The sequence below is a fragment of the Chelonus insularis genome, unplaced genomic scaffold (genome assembly GCF_013357705.1).
Source record: "Chelonus insularis isolate UGA/USDA-ARS -01 unplaced genomic scaffold, ASM1335770v1 contig_76_pilon, whole genome shotgun sequence".
Classification (NCBI taxonomy): Eukaryota; Metazoa; Arthropoda; class Insecta; order Hymenoptera; family Braconidae; genus Chelonus; species Chelonus insularis.
In genome coordinates, this window is record NW_023276741.1 from 657,461 (window position 1) to 670,724 (window position 13,264).

At 34.9% G+C, this 13,264-nt stretch overlaps 1 protein-coding gene across 1 annotated transcript; it reads left to right on the forward strand.

Moving 5' to 3' along the window:
• Positions 1 to 5,855: 5,855 nt before the first annotated feature.
• Positions 5,856 to 7,658, forward strand: LOC118071238 (uncharacterized). The gene is made up of 2 exons (XM_035090284.1): positions 5,856 to 6,061; positions 6,116 to 7,658. Exons 1-2 carry the CDS (start codon positions 5,856 to 5,858, stop codon positions 7,656 to 7,658), a joined length of 1,749 nt encoding a protein of 582 aa, XP_034946175.1.
• Positions 7,659 to 13,264: the final 5,606 nt, after the last annotated feature.

The following is a 13,264-nucleotide window of genomic DNA, read 5'->3' on the forward strand; positions in this document are numbered from 1 at the left end:
AAAACAGGAGAACCTAACTGGCAAAAGCCGAAGAAAGTTTACAAAAGCTAAAGTTGATAATGCACCGACCTCTTGTGTATCCACAGCTAATTCATTTGAAACTCTCAACGGAGATGAGATAGACATGGAAACACAGCACCGAGAAGCTGAAGACTCCAGCAACCCAGACGGGGTCTCTGAGTAATCTCATGTATAGTTGGAATTAGAAAGTTATCCATTATTCGTAGTGTACTCCAGCATCTGCATGATGCTGTCCATTTTATTGCTGTTATATTGTATATGAGCCGCTTGTTCATCGATCTTCTTTGAGAAAAGTCCGACGATTTCTTCCTTAAACTGTCCAAGCCATTGTTAAACTCCCGACGTTTCTCTAGGGCTGCTGGTTGTATCATGGAGACTGTAACTTGCTGCATAATACCTAAAGCCTCGTTACCATTGATCCTGAAAAAGAATTTGGTTGTTAAAAATTGTTTAAAAATTTTCCAAACACTACATACTTACAATTAGTCGTCAGGGTCTATAAAGAGCTCATAACGCCTGGCCACAACATCTTTGGGACTCCTGCAGCCGTATCGGTGGTAGTCAAAGAAAGACGTGTTGATTGCTATTTTGTCTAACCTAATTTCAGAGGGTTCTTCCTGCGGCTCCTAGCTAGAAGCATTATTAAAATCGTCGGGTCTCTTTACAGGATCTAAATGAAGACTCCGCATGACAGACTCGCGACCATCTTGATCGTAGCATACACGCCACCACATTAACGCCTGGTCATGCCTCACGAGGTCTAATTTATTGAGCTCATGTTTTAACATGAGCTTCCACTTTTCATGGCCATAATCTTCTTTAAAACGAAATGTTCGTATATCTTTCTCATGGCCAGCTCGCACTCGGTTGCAGCCCTTTTAACATCGACCACGTCTTTATCATCCCGAATATGCCAGGTAAAAAACGGTAAGTTGCGCACGAAATGATCCTGCTCAGGTATTAATCGCCGTATTTTCTCATGATAATCACAAAAACGGCCTTCCTTGTTAGATTATCACACTCCAAGTCCCGATAAATGAACGCCTCACATTGCCGTAATTTTTTACCGTTAAATCAGCCAAGAAATTATTAAATTTTTTTATATGAAAGCGTATTCTCTACTGATGCTCTTTCTTTATATTAATTTATCATCAAGGAAAAATTCAGGCTGTTTAGAGCCCGTCCTAAGAGATCATATAAGCCTGGTGATAAGGCCTATGACGACCGTCAACAAAAAGATGCTGACAGCCATGTAATGTTGTATATCTCTTGAAACTTGTATAACATGAAAATAGTGGTCACTTTTTATTAGAGGACATTTATAATTATGGATCCACGCTGGAAACATCCTTGGACTTCAATTATTTGTGGTCCTACAGGTTGTGGTAAAACTGTTTTCGGAAGAAGATTTCTTCGTATTATACATCACATAAGTGATACACGTTTCTCAAAAATAATATTTCATTATACTGAATGGCAAAAAGATTATAATAATTATCCATTGTTTCTTCTCCTTGAATTTAAAGAAGGATCACCAACTAGCAACGATTATACGGCTGATCGCACGCCGAAATTGATTATTATTGACGATCTTATGCGCGAATCATCAAGCAGTACAATTATTGATCTTTTCACAAAGGGTAGCCATCATCGTAATTTGAGTGTTATATTTATAACACAAAACTTATTCCATCAGGGAAAAGGACAACGTGACATTTCTTTGAATGCTAACTACATTGTAATTTTTAAAAACCCCTCAGCAACATGGTTACTTATTGCTAGACTTGAAACAATCAACACCTGGAAATAGTCGATTCCGCACGTGTATTTTTCCAGAGGGCCCGAAGTATTAGTATTGAAGTGTTGTTAGTATTGAGGGGCAAGTTATATCAAGCTCAAAAAACGTAAATTAAAACGGCACGTCACTCTCTTACAGCTCTTAGCTTAGCGTGGAAGTGCTAAGGGGAAAAAAGGTCATTTTACAAAAAGGGTGTGGTTTTTTACCGATTCTTTTGGCACCTATTCTGGGCAGCTTAATATCAAAGTTGATCAACGGCTAAAAATGGAGCATGCTAAAAAAATGGTTTCAATACCTGAAGAGACTGTGAAGAATTTTCAATTGCTCGTTACAAAATTATTAACAAACAAGTAAGATCAAAGTTATGATTCTGTATTAACGCGCCTTGATCAAGAAATGAATGAAATATTATGTTCTACAGTTTATCAAAATGAACAGAGAAGTGGAATGCCTATTCACAAGTACTGGAAAGGTACTTGCAGTTGATCAACAACGTAAGCCGACCTGCTGTAGGGCAGCATTTGACTCATAACGAACAATGAAAAATCATCGACATTTGGTGACGAAACAGGGGAATCAATATAAAAATCGCCTAATCATAATATTGATCAATCTGTTATTGATAGTGTGCCGAAGAAATTCCAGTTAGTATTAAGGGGCGAGTTGTACCAGGATCTAATATTAAAGATCTTCTGAATGACGCCATGAGAGCTAGAAAAAATAAATATGCTATAGGAAGAGACCAGTTCGTACATGTTATTCATAACGGCTATGTGCCACGGGAGTACATGGGAAATAAAGAGTTATTTGATCCTAAAAAAGTAGAAACATCCACGCCGACAGGCGTATTACAAAGACGACGACCCATCACACCAGATATGATAGCTGAAGGATCTTCATCAATGAAATCACAAAGCGAGTCAGAGCCGCCTGATGCTGTTGATTTTTTGAGTGCTTGTAGCAGTAAATCTCAAATAGGCTCAGGAGTTTCAAAGCGAAAGTGTAACGATAAATGGTTAAAATTCTCGTTTAAGTGATGGCTGTTCTTAAAAAGAAATATTACAGTCCTGAACATCCGGCAGGTTTTGCTGGTGCAAACCAATTGCTAAATTATACAAAAAACATACACAGGGATAATGTGAAAAAATGGCTAGAAAATCAAGATGCTTACACGTTACTCTGTCCAACGAGGCGGCGTTTTTCAAGGCGCACATATAATGTTTCACATGTTGACGATGTATGGGAAGCAGATTTAGTTGATCTAGGTAATATTGCTACTTATAATGATAACATTAAATATTTATTAATTGTTATTGATGTTTTAAGTAAATTTGTATGAGTTGTAGCATGCTTTATTGTCCTGATAACACCACAACGCACTTCATTACGCAGTTATCCCTATCTCTTAAATTAACTGGCGAGTGGGGTGTGTCTCTGGAAGAAATAAGGATTCTAATGAATTTTCTGAATTTACCTGTGAAACATGCTACAGTTTTATCCACGCTCATACATAATGTTGATCTTTTAGATTTTTCCAAAGTAAACGTTACTGATGTTTATAATTTAGAAAATGCTGAAAATCATGCAACCCGCTTGCCCCCGGGTGTGTATCAAATACTCGATCATCTGATCGTTGAATTGAATAAGCTCATTGTTATCAGTGAACATATAAAATAGGAGATGAACCTTGGCGGCTATATAGAAGCTACAGTAGTTGGTGAGGACAGCTGTAACGGCGCTCAACTAGTTCAGTTATTACCATATCTCTAACAGACTCTTGGATTTTTAGCTGAAGATAAACTTGTGTTATTGCTGGTTCTAAAAAGCACCCGGACAGCCAACATATATGCGTCTATCCCGTGTAGCTTATTTGTTTACACAGATACTCGAGAGAATTATGTAACAGGTGATGAACAGACGCCATTATTACGCATTGTGCCCCTGGACATGCATAATTATACACATGGTTCAATGGAAATAAAAGCGTTTTCAACGATGCGCTACATCCCTCTTTCGAAGGCAGATATTCGTACAATAGAAATAGATATGAGAGATGAATTTGGCCAAGCTATACCATTTGAACACGACACGTTAACTGTAACTTTACATTTCAAAAATTTAAGATAAACATGTATCAAGAAATTGCCTATAATATTCCAGAAGACGGGTTTAGGCGTGATGGATACAGTGGTATTGGTCAAATTTACATTGGTACCCCCAATCAGCGCGGTCATGGCATTGGCAGTATTTTAGGAGGCTTATTTAGAACTGTACTGTCTTTTCTGAAAAGTGGTGCAAAAATTATAGGCAAAGAAGCATTGAAGTCAGGTTTGAATATTGCCGATGATGTCCTTAATAAGGGCATATCATTCAAAGAATCTGCTCGAGCTCGTTTACGAGAGTCTGGACGAAATTTAAAACGAAAAGCCTCTGAAAATTGATAGCTTGATGAGCGGATTGGGCTATACACCACTAGGTTCATCGCCAAATCAACAGTTGTCCCTTGACAGTCGCTTAGAGAACATCAGCTCTCAAAAGAGAAGAAAACACTCTGTTAGAAAAGTCAAAAAAGCAAAAAAACAGGGCCGTAAAGGAAAAAAGAAAAAGCGTAAAGGCCTCAAGGTTAAAAGAAATAAGACGAAGAATACAAAAAAGACCACGAACCACTCATGTAAGAAATCACGATCTATAGCAGATATATTTAAATAATCATAATGGCTTTTCTTCTTGTTCATTCTTGTGAGTGTGCAAAAACAGAACTAGAATTATTTTCTGTTCCACCTACACAAACAACAATTGAGGACTCTCAATGGGTATTTTATAAACCGATTTCATCATTAACAGATAATTCACCTATTGAATTTGTTGTACAAGGGCAAGACGATGAATATATTGATCTTGCACATACTATGTTAGATTTAACAGTCAAACTTACATCTCGTAAGGCTTTACAGGCTGATCCAAAAACGATGCCAGATATAAATGCTGGCCCTATAAATAATTTTATGCATTCTATGTTTAATCAAGTTGATGTCAATCAAAAATGTGTGTCAGCGCTTAATAATTTACATGCTTATAGGGCATACATCAAAACACTTTTAAATTATGGTCACGATGCAAAAAATTCTCATCTCAGTACTGTTGGCTGGTCTCAAGACACACTTGGTAAAATGGATAGTCTTACAGGTGAAAATGAATGCTTGGAAAAACGGTGTCAATATTTACCATATGGAAAAACCTTTGATTTACTTGGCCATCTATATTTTGCTGTATTTAATCAAGAGCGTTGTTTAATAAACGGTAATGAAACCGGTTACGTTCAACAACATCTCGAGATTCATTTTGTTTAATGAATGATTCAGCTGTTGAATGCAAAGTTGAAATAATTGAAGCCTCTTTGATAATGAGACGTGTGAAAATATACCCGAGTACTCGGCTTTCACATGCTCGAGTTCTTACAAAAACTACCGCTAAATATCCTTTAACACGCGTGGAAGTTATGGCTGTTTCTATACATGGTGGTGTTCATGGTGAAACTATTAACAATATTATTTTGGGGCAATTACCACGCCAAATAATCATAGGTTTTGTTGATAACAAAGCTTTTAACGGTGATTCAAAATTGAATCCTTTCAATTTTCATCATTATAAAATTAATTATCTGTCCTTATATGTTGTACTGTATATGATGAATTCAACCTTAATTTATGTTTTAAATGTGGCAGAACAAACCATAGCCAGAAAAAATGCTCTAATGATACAAAATGTCTGTATTGTTCTGAGGACCATGACACTGGGTGCTGCAAAAGTGAGATTAAACAATGTGTAAATTGTACCTTCTATAATGCTCGCTACAATAAGAATAGAGCTGCTGATCATGATGCAACAGATGTTAGTAAATGTGAATACCTTAAATTTAAGTTAAATAAGATAATTAACACCACTGATTATCCAGTTTTACCTATGTTGCCAGATAAAATTGGGAGAATAAATCATAAAAAAGTAGCTCATCCTATAAATAGTAAACATAACCTCAATGGAGTTTGAAGACACATCAACGTATCTGATTGAAGAACAGGTTGATAAGATTGATTCTTTGAAACTACATCTTGACCAAGATGACTTGATCCTTGTCCACCTCAATGTCAGATCTTTAAATGCCAATTTTGAACGCTTGGAACTCTTTGTTGATAGACTTTATGTCAAGCCTGATGTAATAATTTGCACAGAAACTTGGGTATTGTAATGCCCTGATTTTTATAAACTAGATAACTATAAGATGTTGTATAATAATAGCCAAATAAACAGGGCAGATGGAGTTGTTATTTATGTCAAAGATTGCTTGACGCAATCTGCTATAATTGAAACTATTGGGAGTATTAAATTTCTCACTGTAACTTTGAAAGTTAATAATAATAAACCTTTCAAAATAAGTGATGTCTATCGTTGCCATGATATTAATATCAAGGATTTCATACCAACTTTCAAGCTTTTCCTAAATGGACACTGTCAAACATCTAGCCATATAGTTGTTGGTGATTTTAATATAAACCTGATTAAATCTGACGTGCTAGTTGATAAATTCATAAATAACTTTCTGGATACGGTATATATTCAGTATTTCAATGGAGAAACCAGGCCTAATGATAGTGAGAGCTCATGTATTGATAATTTCTTTGTAAAATCATCACATAAAAACTTTAAATCTTATACACTTACTCACATTTGTACTGATCACTTTCCATTATTTTTGGTGATAAAACTGCATAAGGATTTCAAGAGCAATAATGATCAAATACCTATTGATTATAATTTAATGGGAAAAATCAGTCGTAAATTTAATTGGTCTGATGTGCTGCATATGCAAGATCCAGATTGTGCTACAAACGTGCTAATTCAGAACCTAGCTGATATTATAGATCAGTTCAGATGTAAGAGGGAACGGAGTATACGGGTTTCTAAGCCAAGGAAAAGCTGGATTACACCAGGTTTGATCAAGTCGTGTCAGACTAAAGAAACATTATATAGACTATGGAATAAAAGTAGGCTAAATTCTTCTCTAAAAAAGGAGTATATGAGATATTGTAAAGTTTTGAGTAAGCTCATTAAATTAGCTAAAGTTTTATTTGATAAAAATAATGTTATTATCAACTGTAATGATAGTAAAAAGCTTTGGAAGTGTATCAATAGTAAAATTGGTAAGGATAATTGTAAAGACAGTTCTATTGACTATGTTCTTACTGAAAATGGTATTATCTTTGAAAATTCAGGTATTGCTAATAGTTTTGTTAATTTTTTTACTAATATTGGTATCAACCTTGCTAATAAAATTGTAATGCCAAATGAAGACTGCCCCACCAAACTTGTTAATCATAATAACAGCTCTATTTTTCTTAAGCCAACATCTAGCTTCGAAATTGAAAAAGTAATAGCAGGTCTTAAGGTCAAGTCTGGAGGAGTTGATGGTATTGGCTGTAAAGTATTAAAGTTACTAGCAAAAAACATTAGTACTGTACTTGAAAATATTTTTAATAGCTGTATAAGTATAGGGTGTTGGCCTAAAGCACTAAAAACTGCTGAAATTATTCCTGTATATAAATCTGGTGACAGACATCAACTGACTAATTATAGACCGATCTCTTTAATCTCAAATGTTGCCAAAGTATTTGAAAAGATTGTATGTATAAGGCTTAGCGATTTTCTTGGGGATAATCATGTTATCTCGGATAAACAATTTGGTTTCATGAAGGAAAGAGGCACATCCGATGCACTAGCTTTTGCATCTGAATATATCTATAAAAACGTAGATGTTGGGAGACCAACTATTCTAACTTCCTAGATCTTGCCAAAGCTTTTGACACTGTCAACCATAATATACTGCTGTCTAAACTTGAAAGATATGGGGTCAGAGGACTACCTCTTGAATTAATTAGAAGTTATTTAACTGATAGATCTCAGTTTGTAAGGTATAATGGTTGTTCGAGTGTATCAATGAATGTCAAAATAGGAGTGCCCCAAGGCACTGTTCTTGGTCTACTCCTTTTTATTATATATATTAATAATATATTTAATACTACTCCTAGTGGAAATCTGGTCTCTTATGCAGACGATACGATTGTTTTGAGCTCGGGAAATACATGGAATGAGGTGACTGAGATTGCATCATGCTGGTTGAATGATCTTAGTAATTGGCTAAAATTAAATCAACTATCTCTGAATATTAGTAAAACTACTTTTATTACTTTTCGATCGTATAGCGATAGTGTCCCAACAGAATTGATGATTTATATTGATCATACTAAGATTGAACGAGTTAGGTTCTGTAAATATTTAGGTATTCATTTTGATTTCAATATGAAATGGCATCGTCACATCTGTGAGATTATAAAAAAACTCAGGTACCTAGTTTTTGTATTTTTCAAGCCTAAACAAGTATTAACAGCTAGTCAACTTAAATTAGTTTATCATGCTCTGGGAGAGAGTATATTTAGATATGGAATTATTGCTTGAGGTGGTGCGTATGATAATGCTCTCAGTCCACTGATGTCAGTACAAAGTAGACTGATAAAATTATTTATTAAACCTGGTATGTGCAAACCATTGAGTGTTAAGAATGCGTTTGAGCTTATGGCTCTGCAGTTTTACTACTGTGATTGTAGAAAAATGTTTCTGGAATCCAGTAGTAGATCTAGGTCTAAGTCTATTATTGTGCCAAAGACTAGTAAAAGTATAAGTTGTAAGCGAGCGTTTCTGATTACCATTAAACTGTTCAATATGCTACCTTTGCAACTAAAGAATATTAATGGAAATAAGTTTGTAAGAAAGAAAGCTCTAACAGCATGGTACAGATTGAACAGAGTGTAATGTACCAATTGGTATTAATTAGATATTTTTCTTGTTGTATTCATAAACTTCATAAATATGTGCGACATACTATTTTATGGACATGATGTTACTTTTTAATTAACTTAGTTTATAAGAAAAGTTTTTGTTTTACAGTGATTATTTTCACTCTAGGTATTTTTGTACCAGGCCCATGCACAGGCGTTTCTCTGTACGCCTCTATGGGACATTTTATGCGAAATGTTATTATTATTTTGTGTATGATGTATTATTTCTGGTCAAATGAATTCTAAATATGTCGACGGCCGTCAGATCCCTTCCAAACTGCTCCAGCCAGATTTTACTAAGAATTCTCTGTATCTTGATTGTTATCACACGTTATTCTCAAGAACAGGCATACATTTTCTCAATGAAGGAAACGACATTAATTGCACGGACTATCCAAATGGCTACTGCTTATTTGCTTTTGATTTGACACCTGATCTTTCTGCAAATAGCAATACACACTGGAATTTGATCAAATATAGCAGTGTACGTCTAGAAGTACGCTTTGATGACGCCTTAGCTCCAACTGACACGTTGTTCAACAAAGAGCCCAGTACCGAGCTAACCGTCTGTCGTGTAACACGTTTCAAGTAGTAAGCATTATTTTTACTCAAGATAAAGTTTGTAATTGATATACAAGGCTTTTTAAATAATGACGCTGATTTTCTACCAAAAGAAATTGCCCTGATTTCTTTAGAAGCTAATATTATTGGCCATTGGATAATTGCTCCTGAATTTTCTTATTTATTATTATCGGAATCAAAACAACAAGCAAATATTTTATTGACATCACAACATGGTATTCCATGTAACGAGGGCTCTTTATCAATCAAAGCTGTATACAATAATTCACGGTCTATTACACAAAATGCTGAGCAGATTCATACACGAGGCTTCATGCAAAAACACCTAATAGAAACGGTTGTGTGTAAAAAAATTATAAATATCGACGACATGTTTGATAAACCGTCATTAACTGTCCCGTCAACTGTAGAGATCGTTTGTTCATATCACTTTGCTCTGCCGTACGTGTTTACAGGCCACTGTTCAATGTCAGCTGCTTATTATTACTGTACTTGGCTACAAAATAATTCATCAATGTGCCTTAAATCTTCAGTCACTCTAACAGTCAAGCAAAATTTAAATTGCGCCGATAATAACTGCAAAGCATGTAATAAATACGCTGCAAATTATAGAAGCTCTTCAGTACATCCCGGCTCATACAATAGGCGTATATCCTATTGAGATAATTGAGATGACATTGGCTACTACTTCGACAGATATGGACTGCCATCAATTATTCCAGAACACCTTAGAAGACTTCGAGAGAACTGTCGATACTTCCGCCACTCTGTCAAACATCTACAACAGGAAGATTCTCAAGTGTGCGGCCAATATTGTATCATGTTTTTGCATAATATGTCTATTAATTATCCACTTAATGCCTTTTTATCTTGCTTTAGTAGAAAATATTCTGAAAACGATGAAATTGTAGATAAATATTATAAGACCTTTATAAAAAAGAAATGCTTAAAATAAAATGAAAATACATCTATAGGGGTCCGCTAAAGTGGCCGCATTCTACTAATAACTATTAAATCGTGATTCGATCTTAAAAACTTACGACGGTAATTATGATACAAAAAATTTTAAGGTACTGATACATCCTTAGTCGATCGTAGTTTTTACAAATGGCTCCAATAGTATCGTGGAATAAGGTCACCCATCACTGGAGCTCTTGTACAAAAAAAAGCACGTTTTTCCATAAAAATTTAAATGGTAGTACAGAGTTTAAAGCAAGTAATAGGTGGCTTCATCGTTGTTTTAAACAACATCACGGTATTAAAAATATGACTATGCATAGAGCGAAAGCATTTGCCAATGTCGCTGCTAGTGCAGATTTTAAATTGAAATTTTTAAATTTGATCAAAGTATCAGGACATTTTTTAGATCATATTTACAATTGCGATGAAACAGGTTTATTCTGGAAGATGTTGCCCAATCGCAGTCTGGTTGGAAAATTAGAAAAAAACCCGCTGGAAGAAAAGAAGTTAAATCACGTTTTACTGTGATGACTTGTACAAATGCGAGTGGAACTCATAAACTGCCACTATTGATCATAGGATAATCAAAAAATCCACGATGCTTAAAATGTGTTCGTCAGTTACCAGTAGAATCAGTTACATAGTGGGGATCCCACTCTGACACTTTTTTCACATTATACAAGAGCTACGTGCGATCTATTTTTAATTATTGTAGCTGGATCTATTTCCCTTCGCATAAAAAAGAAACAGAAAAACTCGAAATGTTACAGCAATCGGATTAGCCCTTGGACTCAGAAAAAGCACTCCCACGAACATTCTGCTTGCGGAATCAAAGTTAATAACGTTCCGTAATACAGCTACACTACTCTGTTACTTTTATTTAAGCAAAATCTCATCTCTTAGTAGTAGTCCTCTTTAGAAAGAAATTACTGTTTATGCGAACGAATGTACCAAGAATACCAAGAAAAAGAAGAAAGTTCTGCGCAAGGTCATTGAGGAAACACTGAGCTTGCTAGACAACTTGAGCAGCTGCCCGTTATATCTCACCTATGGGCAAGAGTATTCTACTATTACCTGTGTGGTGTGAGTAGTCACGGAGTTCGGCCGAAGGATTAAAAAAATAGCCTTTCCCAACCACGCTATCGACTCCTTAGTCGCTGAAAGAAGCGCAGTGGCAATATTCACCGACGTCAGTAAAGTCAAGGGTAACCAGTTAACAGGGGCCACGTGTATCTGCCCTACCCTCAACTTTCAATGTTCCAAATCTGTCTCCCCGAACGCTATGCTCTTAAAACGCTATGGAGCTGGCTTTTCAGCACTGTGATCTCAAGTTCATAGTCTTTTCTAATTTTCTTATCGCTCTTCAGAGTTTCCAAAATACCACCTTCCCTGTCAGAACTAACCCTTATATTTTAGACCGTGGAATTCTACTGGATTTCTTTTCACACAGGAATCACAGGCAACGAGTCAGTTGACCTACTCGCAAAAGAGGCCACCACCTAACCCCCTTCCTCTTGTACTATTCCCTAAATTAATTACCTTTAACTCTTCAAAAAGAAAATTAAGGATAATAACAATGGATCGCTGACAGGCATCGGAAAAGGTCGTAAATACTTCAGCGAACACTCTAAACTCTGGTTCACCTTCTTGGGACTCGATCGTCAGTCAGTTGTTACAGTGAATAGTTGCAAATCTAGTCATTTTGCGCTGGCAGAATCAACAGCGAGAGTTGGGTTAAGTAGTGACGTGATTTGTAAATGCAATCTCATTGTGGAGAGCATCAATCATGTTGTCTGGCAGTGTCGTCTGTATAGCTAACAGAGAGAAAGAAATGCACTAAGAGATTAAGTACACATAAATATATGCCCCTAAACATAGAGGTATTTCTAGCTTCACCCATCGCTGCAATCTGTTCTCTACAACTTTTTAAGCGGCTGTAAACTAAAAGTTTAACCATGGGTAACAATTAGTAATGTAATAGTATTGTGAGAAGATATTAATGTAACAGACAACTGTTAAAATGATTGGAAAAATAGCTAAAGAAGATATTTCACTACACCAATTTCAACAAGCTTACAGAAACAATGAAGATAAAGGTATTGTACATTTAGTTCAAGAAGATGTAAATGGTTATTCACGAATGACCAATTCAAGGAAAATAATAGCAAGTATAATAGAAGGAGTAAAATGTTCGTTACAAGAAATTAAGGAGAGTAATTGAACTCCTACTTATTTTTATATCAAGATTTCCTGAATTTTATAAGTTAAAAAACCTATTCATAATGTTGTAAGTAGTCTTCGAGTGGTAATAAAAGATGAAGAAACAAAAACTATTTAAGTTTAAGTTTTTTTTTGTTGATAAACATTGATTGCTCAGTACTACATTGACAAGAATTACACTTCTTGATGGTACTCAAACTTTTGTAATAAACAATGTTATTATATTTATTATTTTGCGTATAATTAGTAATGTAATTCTCGTGTATAACTGAAAAATAAGATGTTATTAAAAAAGTTTTTATAATAAATATTCACTCCTAGAATATAGTGTTATGTTTTACTGTTGAAATAATAAAAATCAATTACCCATATTTCATTTAAATTTTATAATTCCCGTAAATATTATTTTAACCCACGAAAAACTTTCGTGCTTACGATTGGTAGAATAAGTTACAGCGTTGCCAAGATTTTAAGTGATTTTAAGTTGCGCCCAAATTGTATCGTTATTTAGTTAAAGAGATTTTTTAATCTATTAAAATTACTTTTGTAAAATAATCTTTAATTACTATTCGCAAAAATACTATAAAAGGCATTTCGAGTACTCATTTTCTATCTCTCCAGTGTTAAATTACTATTTGTTAACTATCAATATTTCGAAAACTAAATGGTTGAAAATTGTTGTCAAGAATCTTTAATTTTTTTAATGCACGAACCTCCTTAAGGGAGAAACACAGAAGTAGATTCACAATCAAGTAAAAAATCCGACTAGTTTTGGAGTAAAACAGTTAAAATC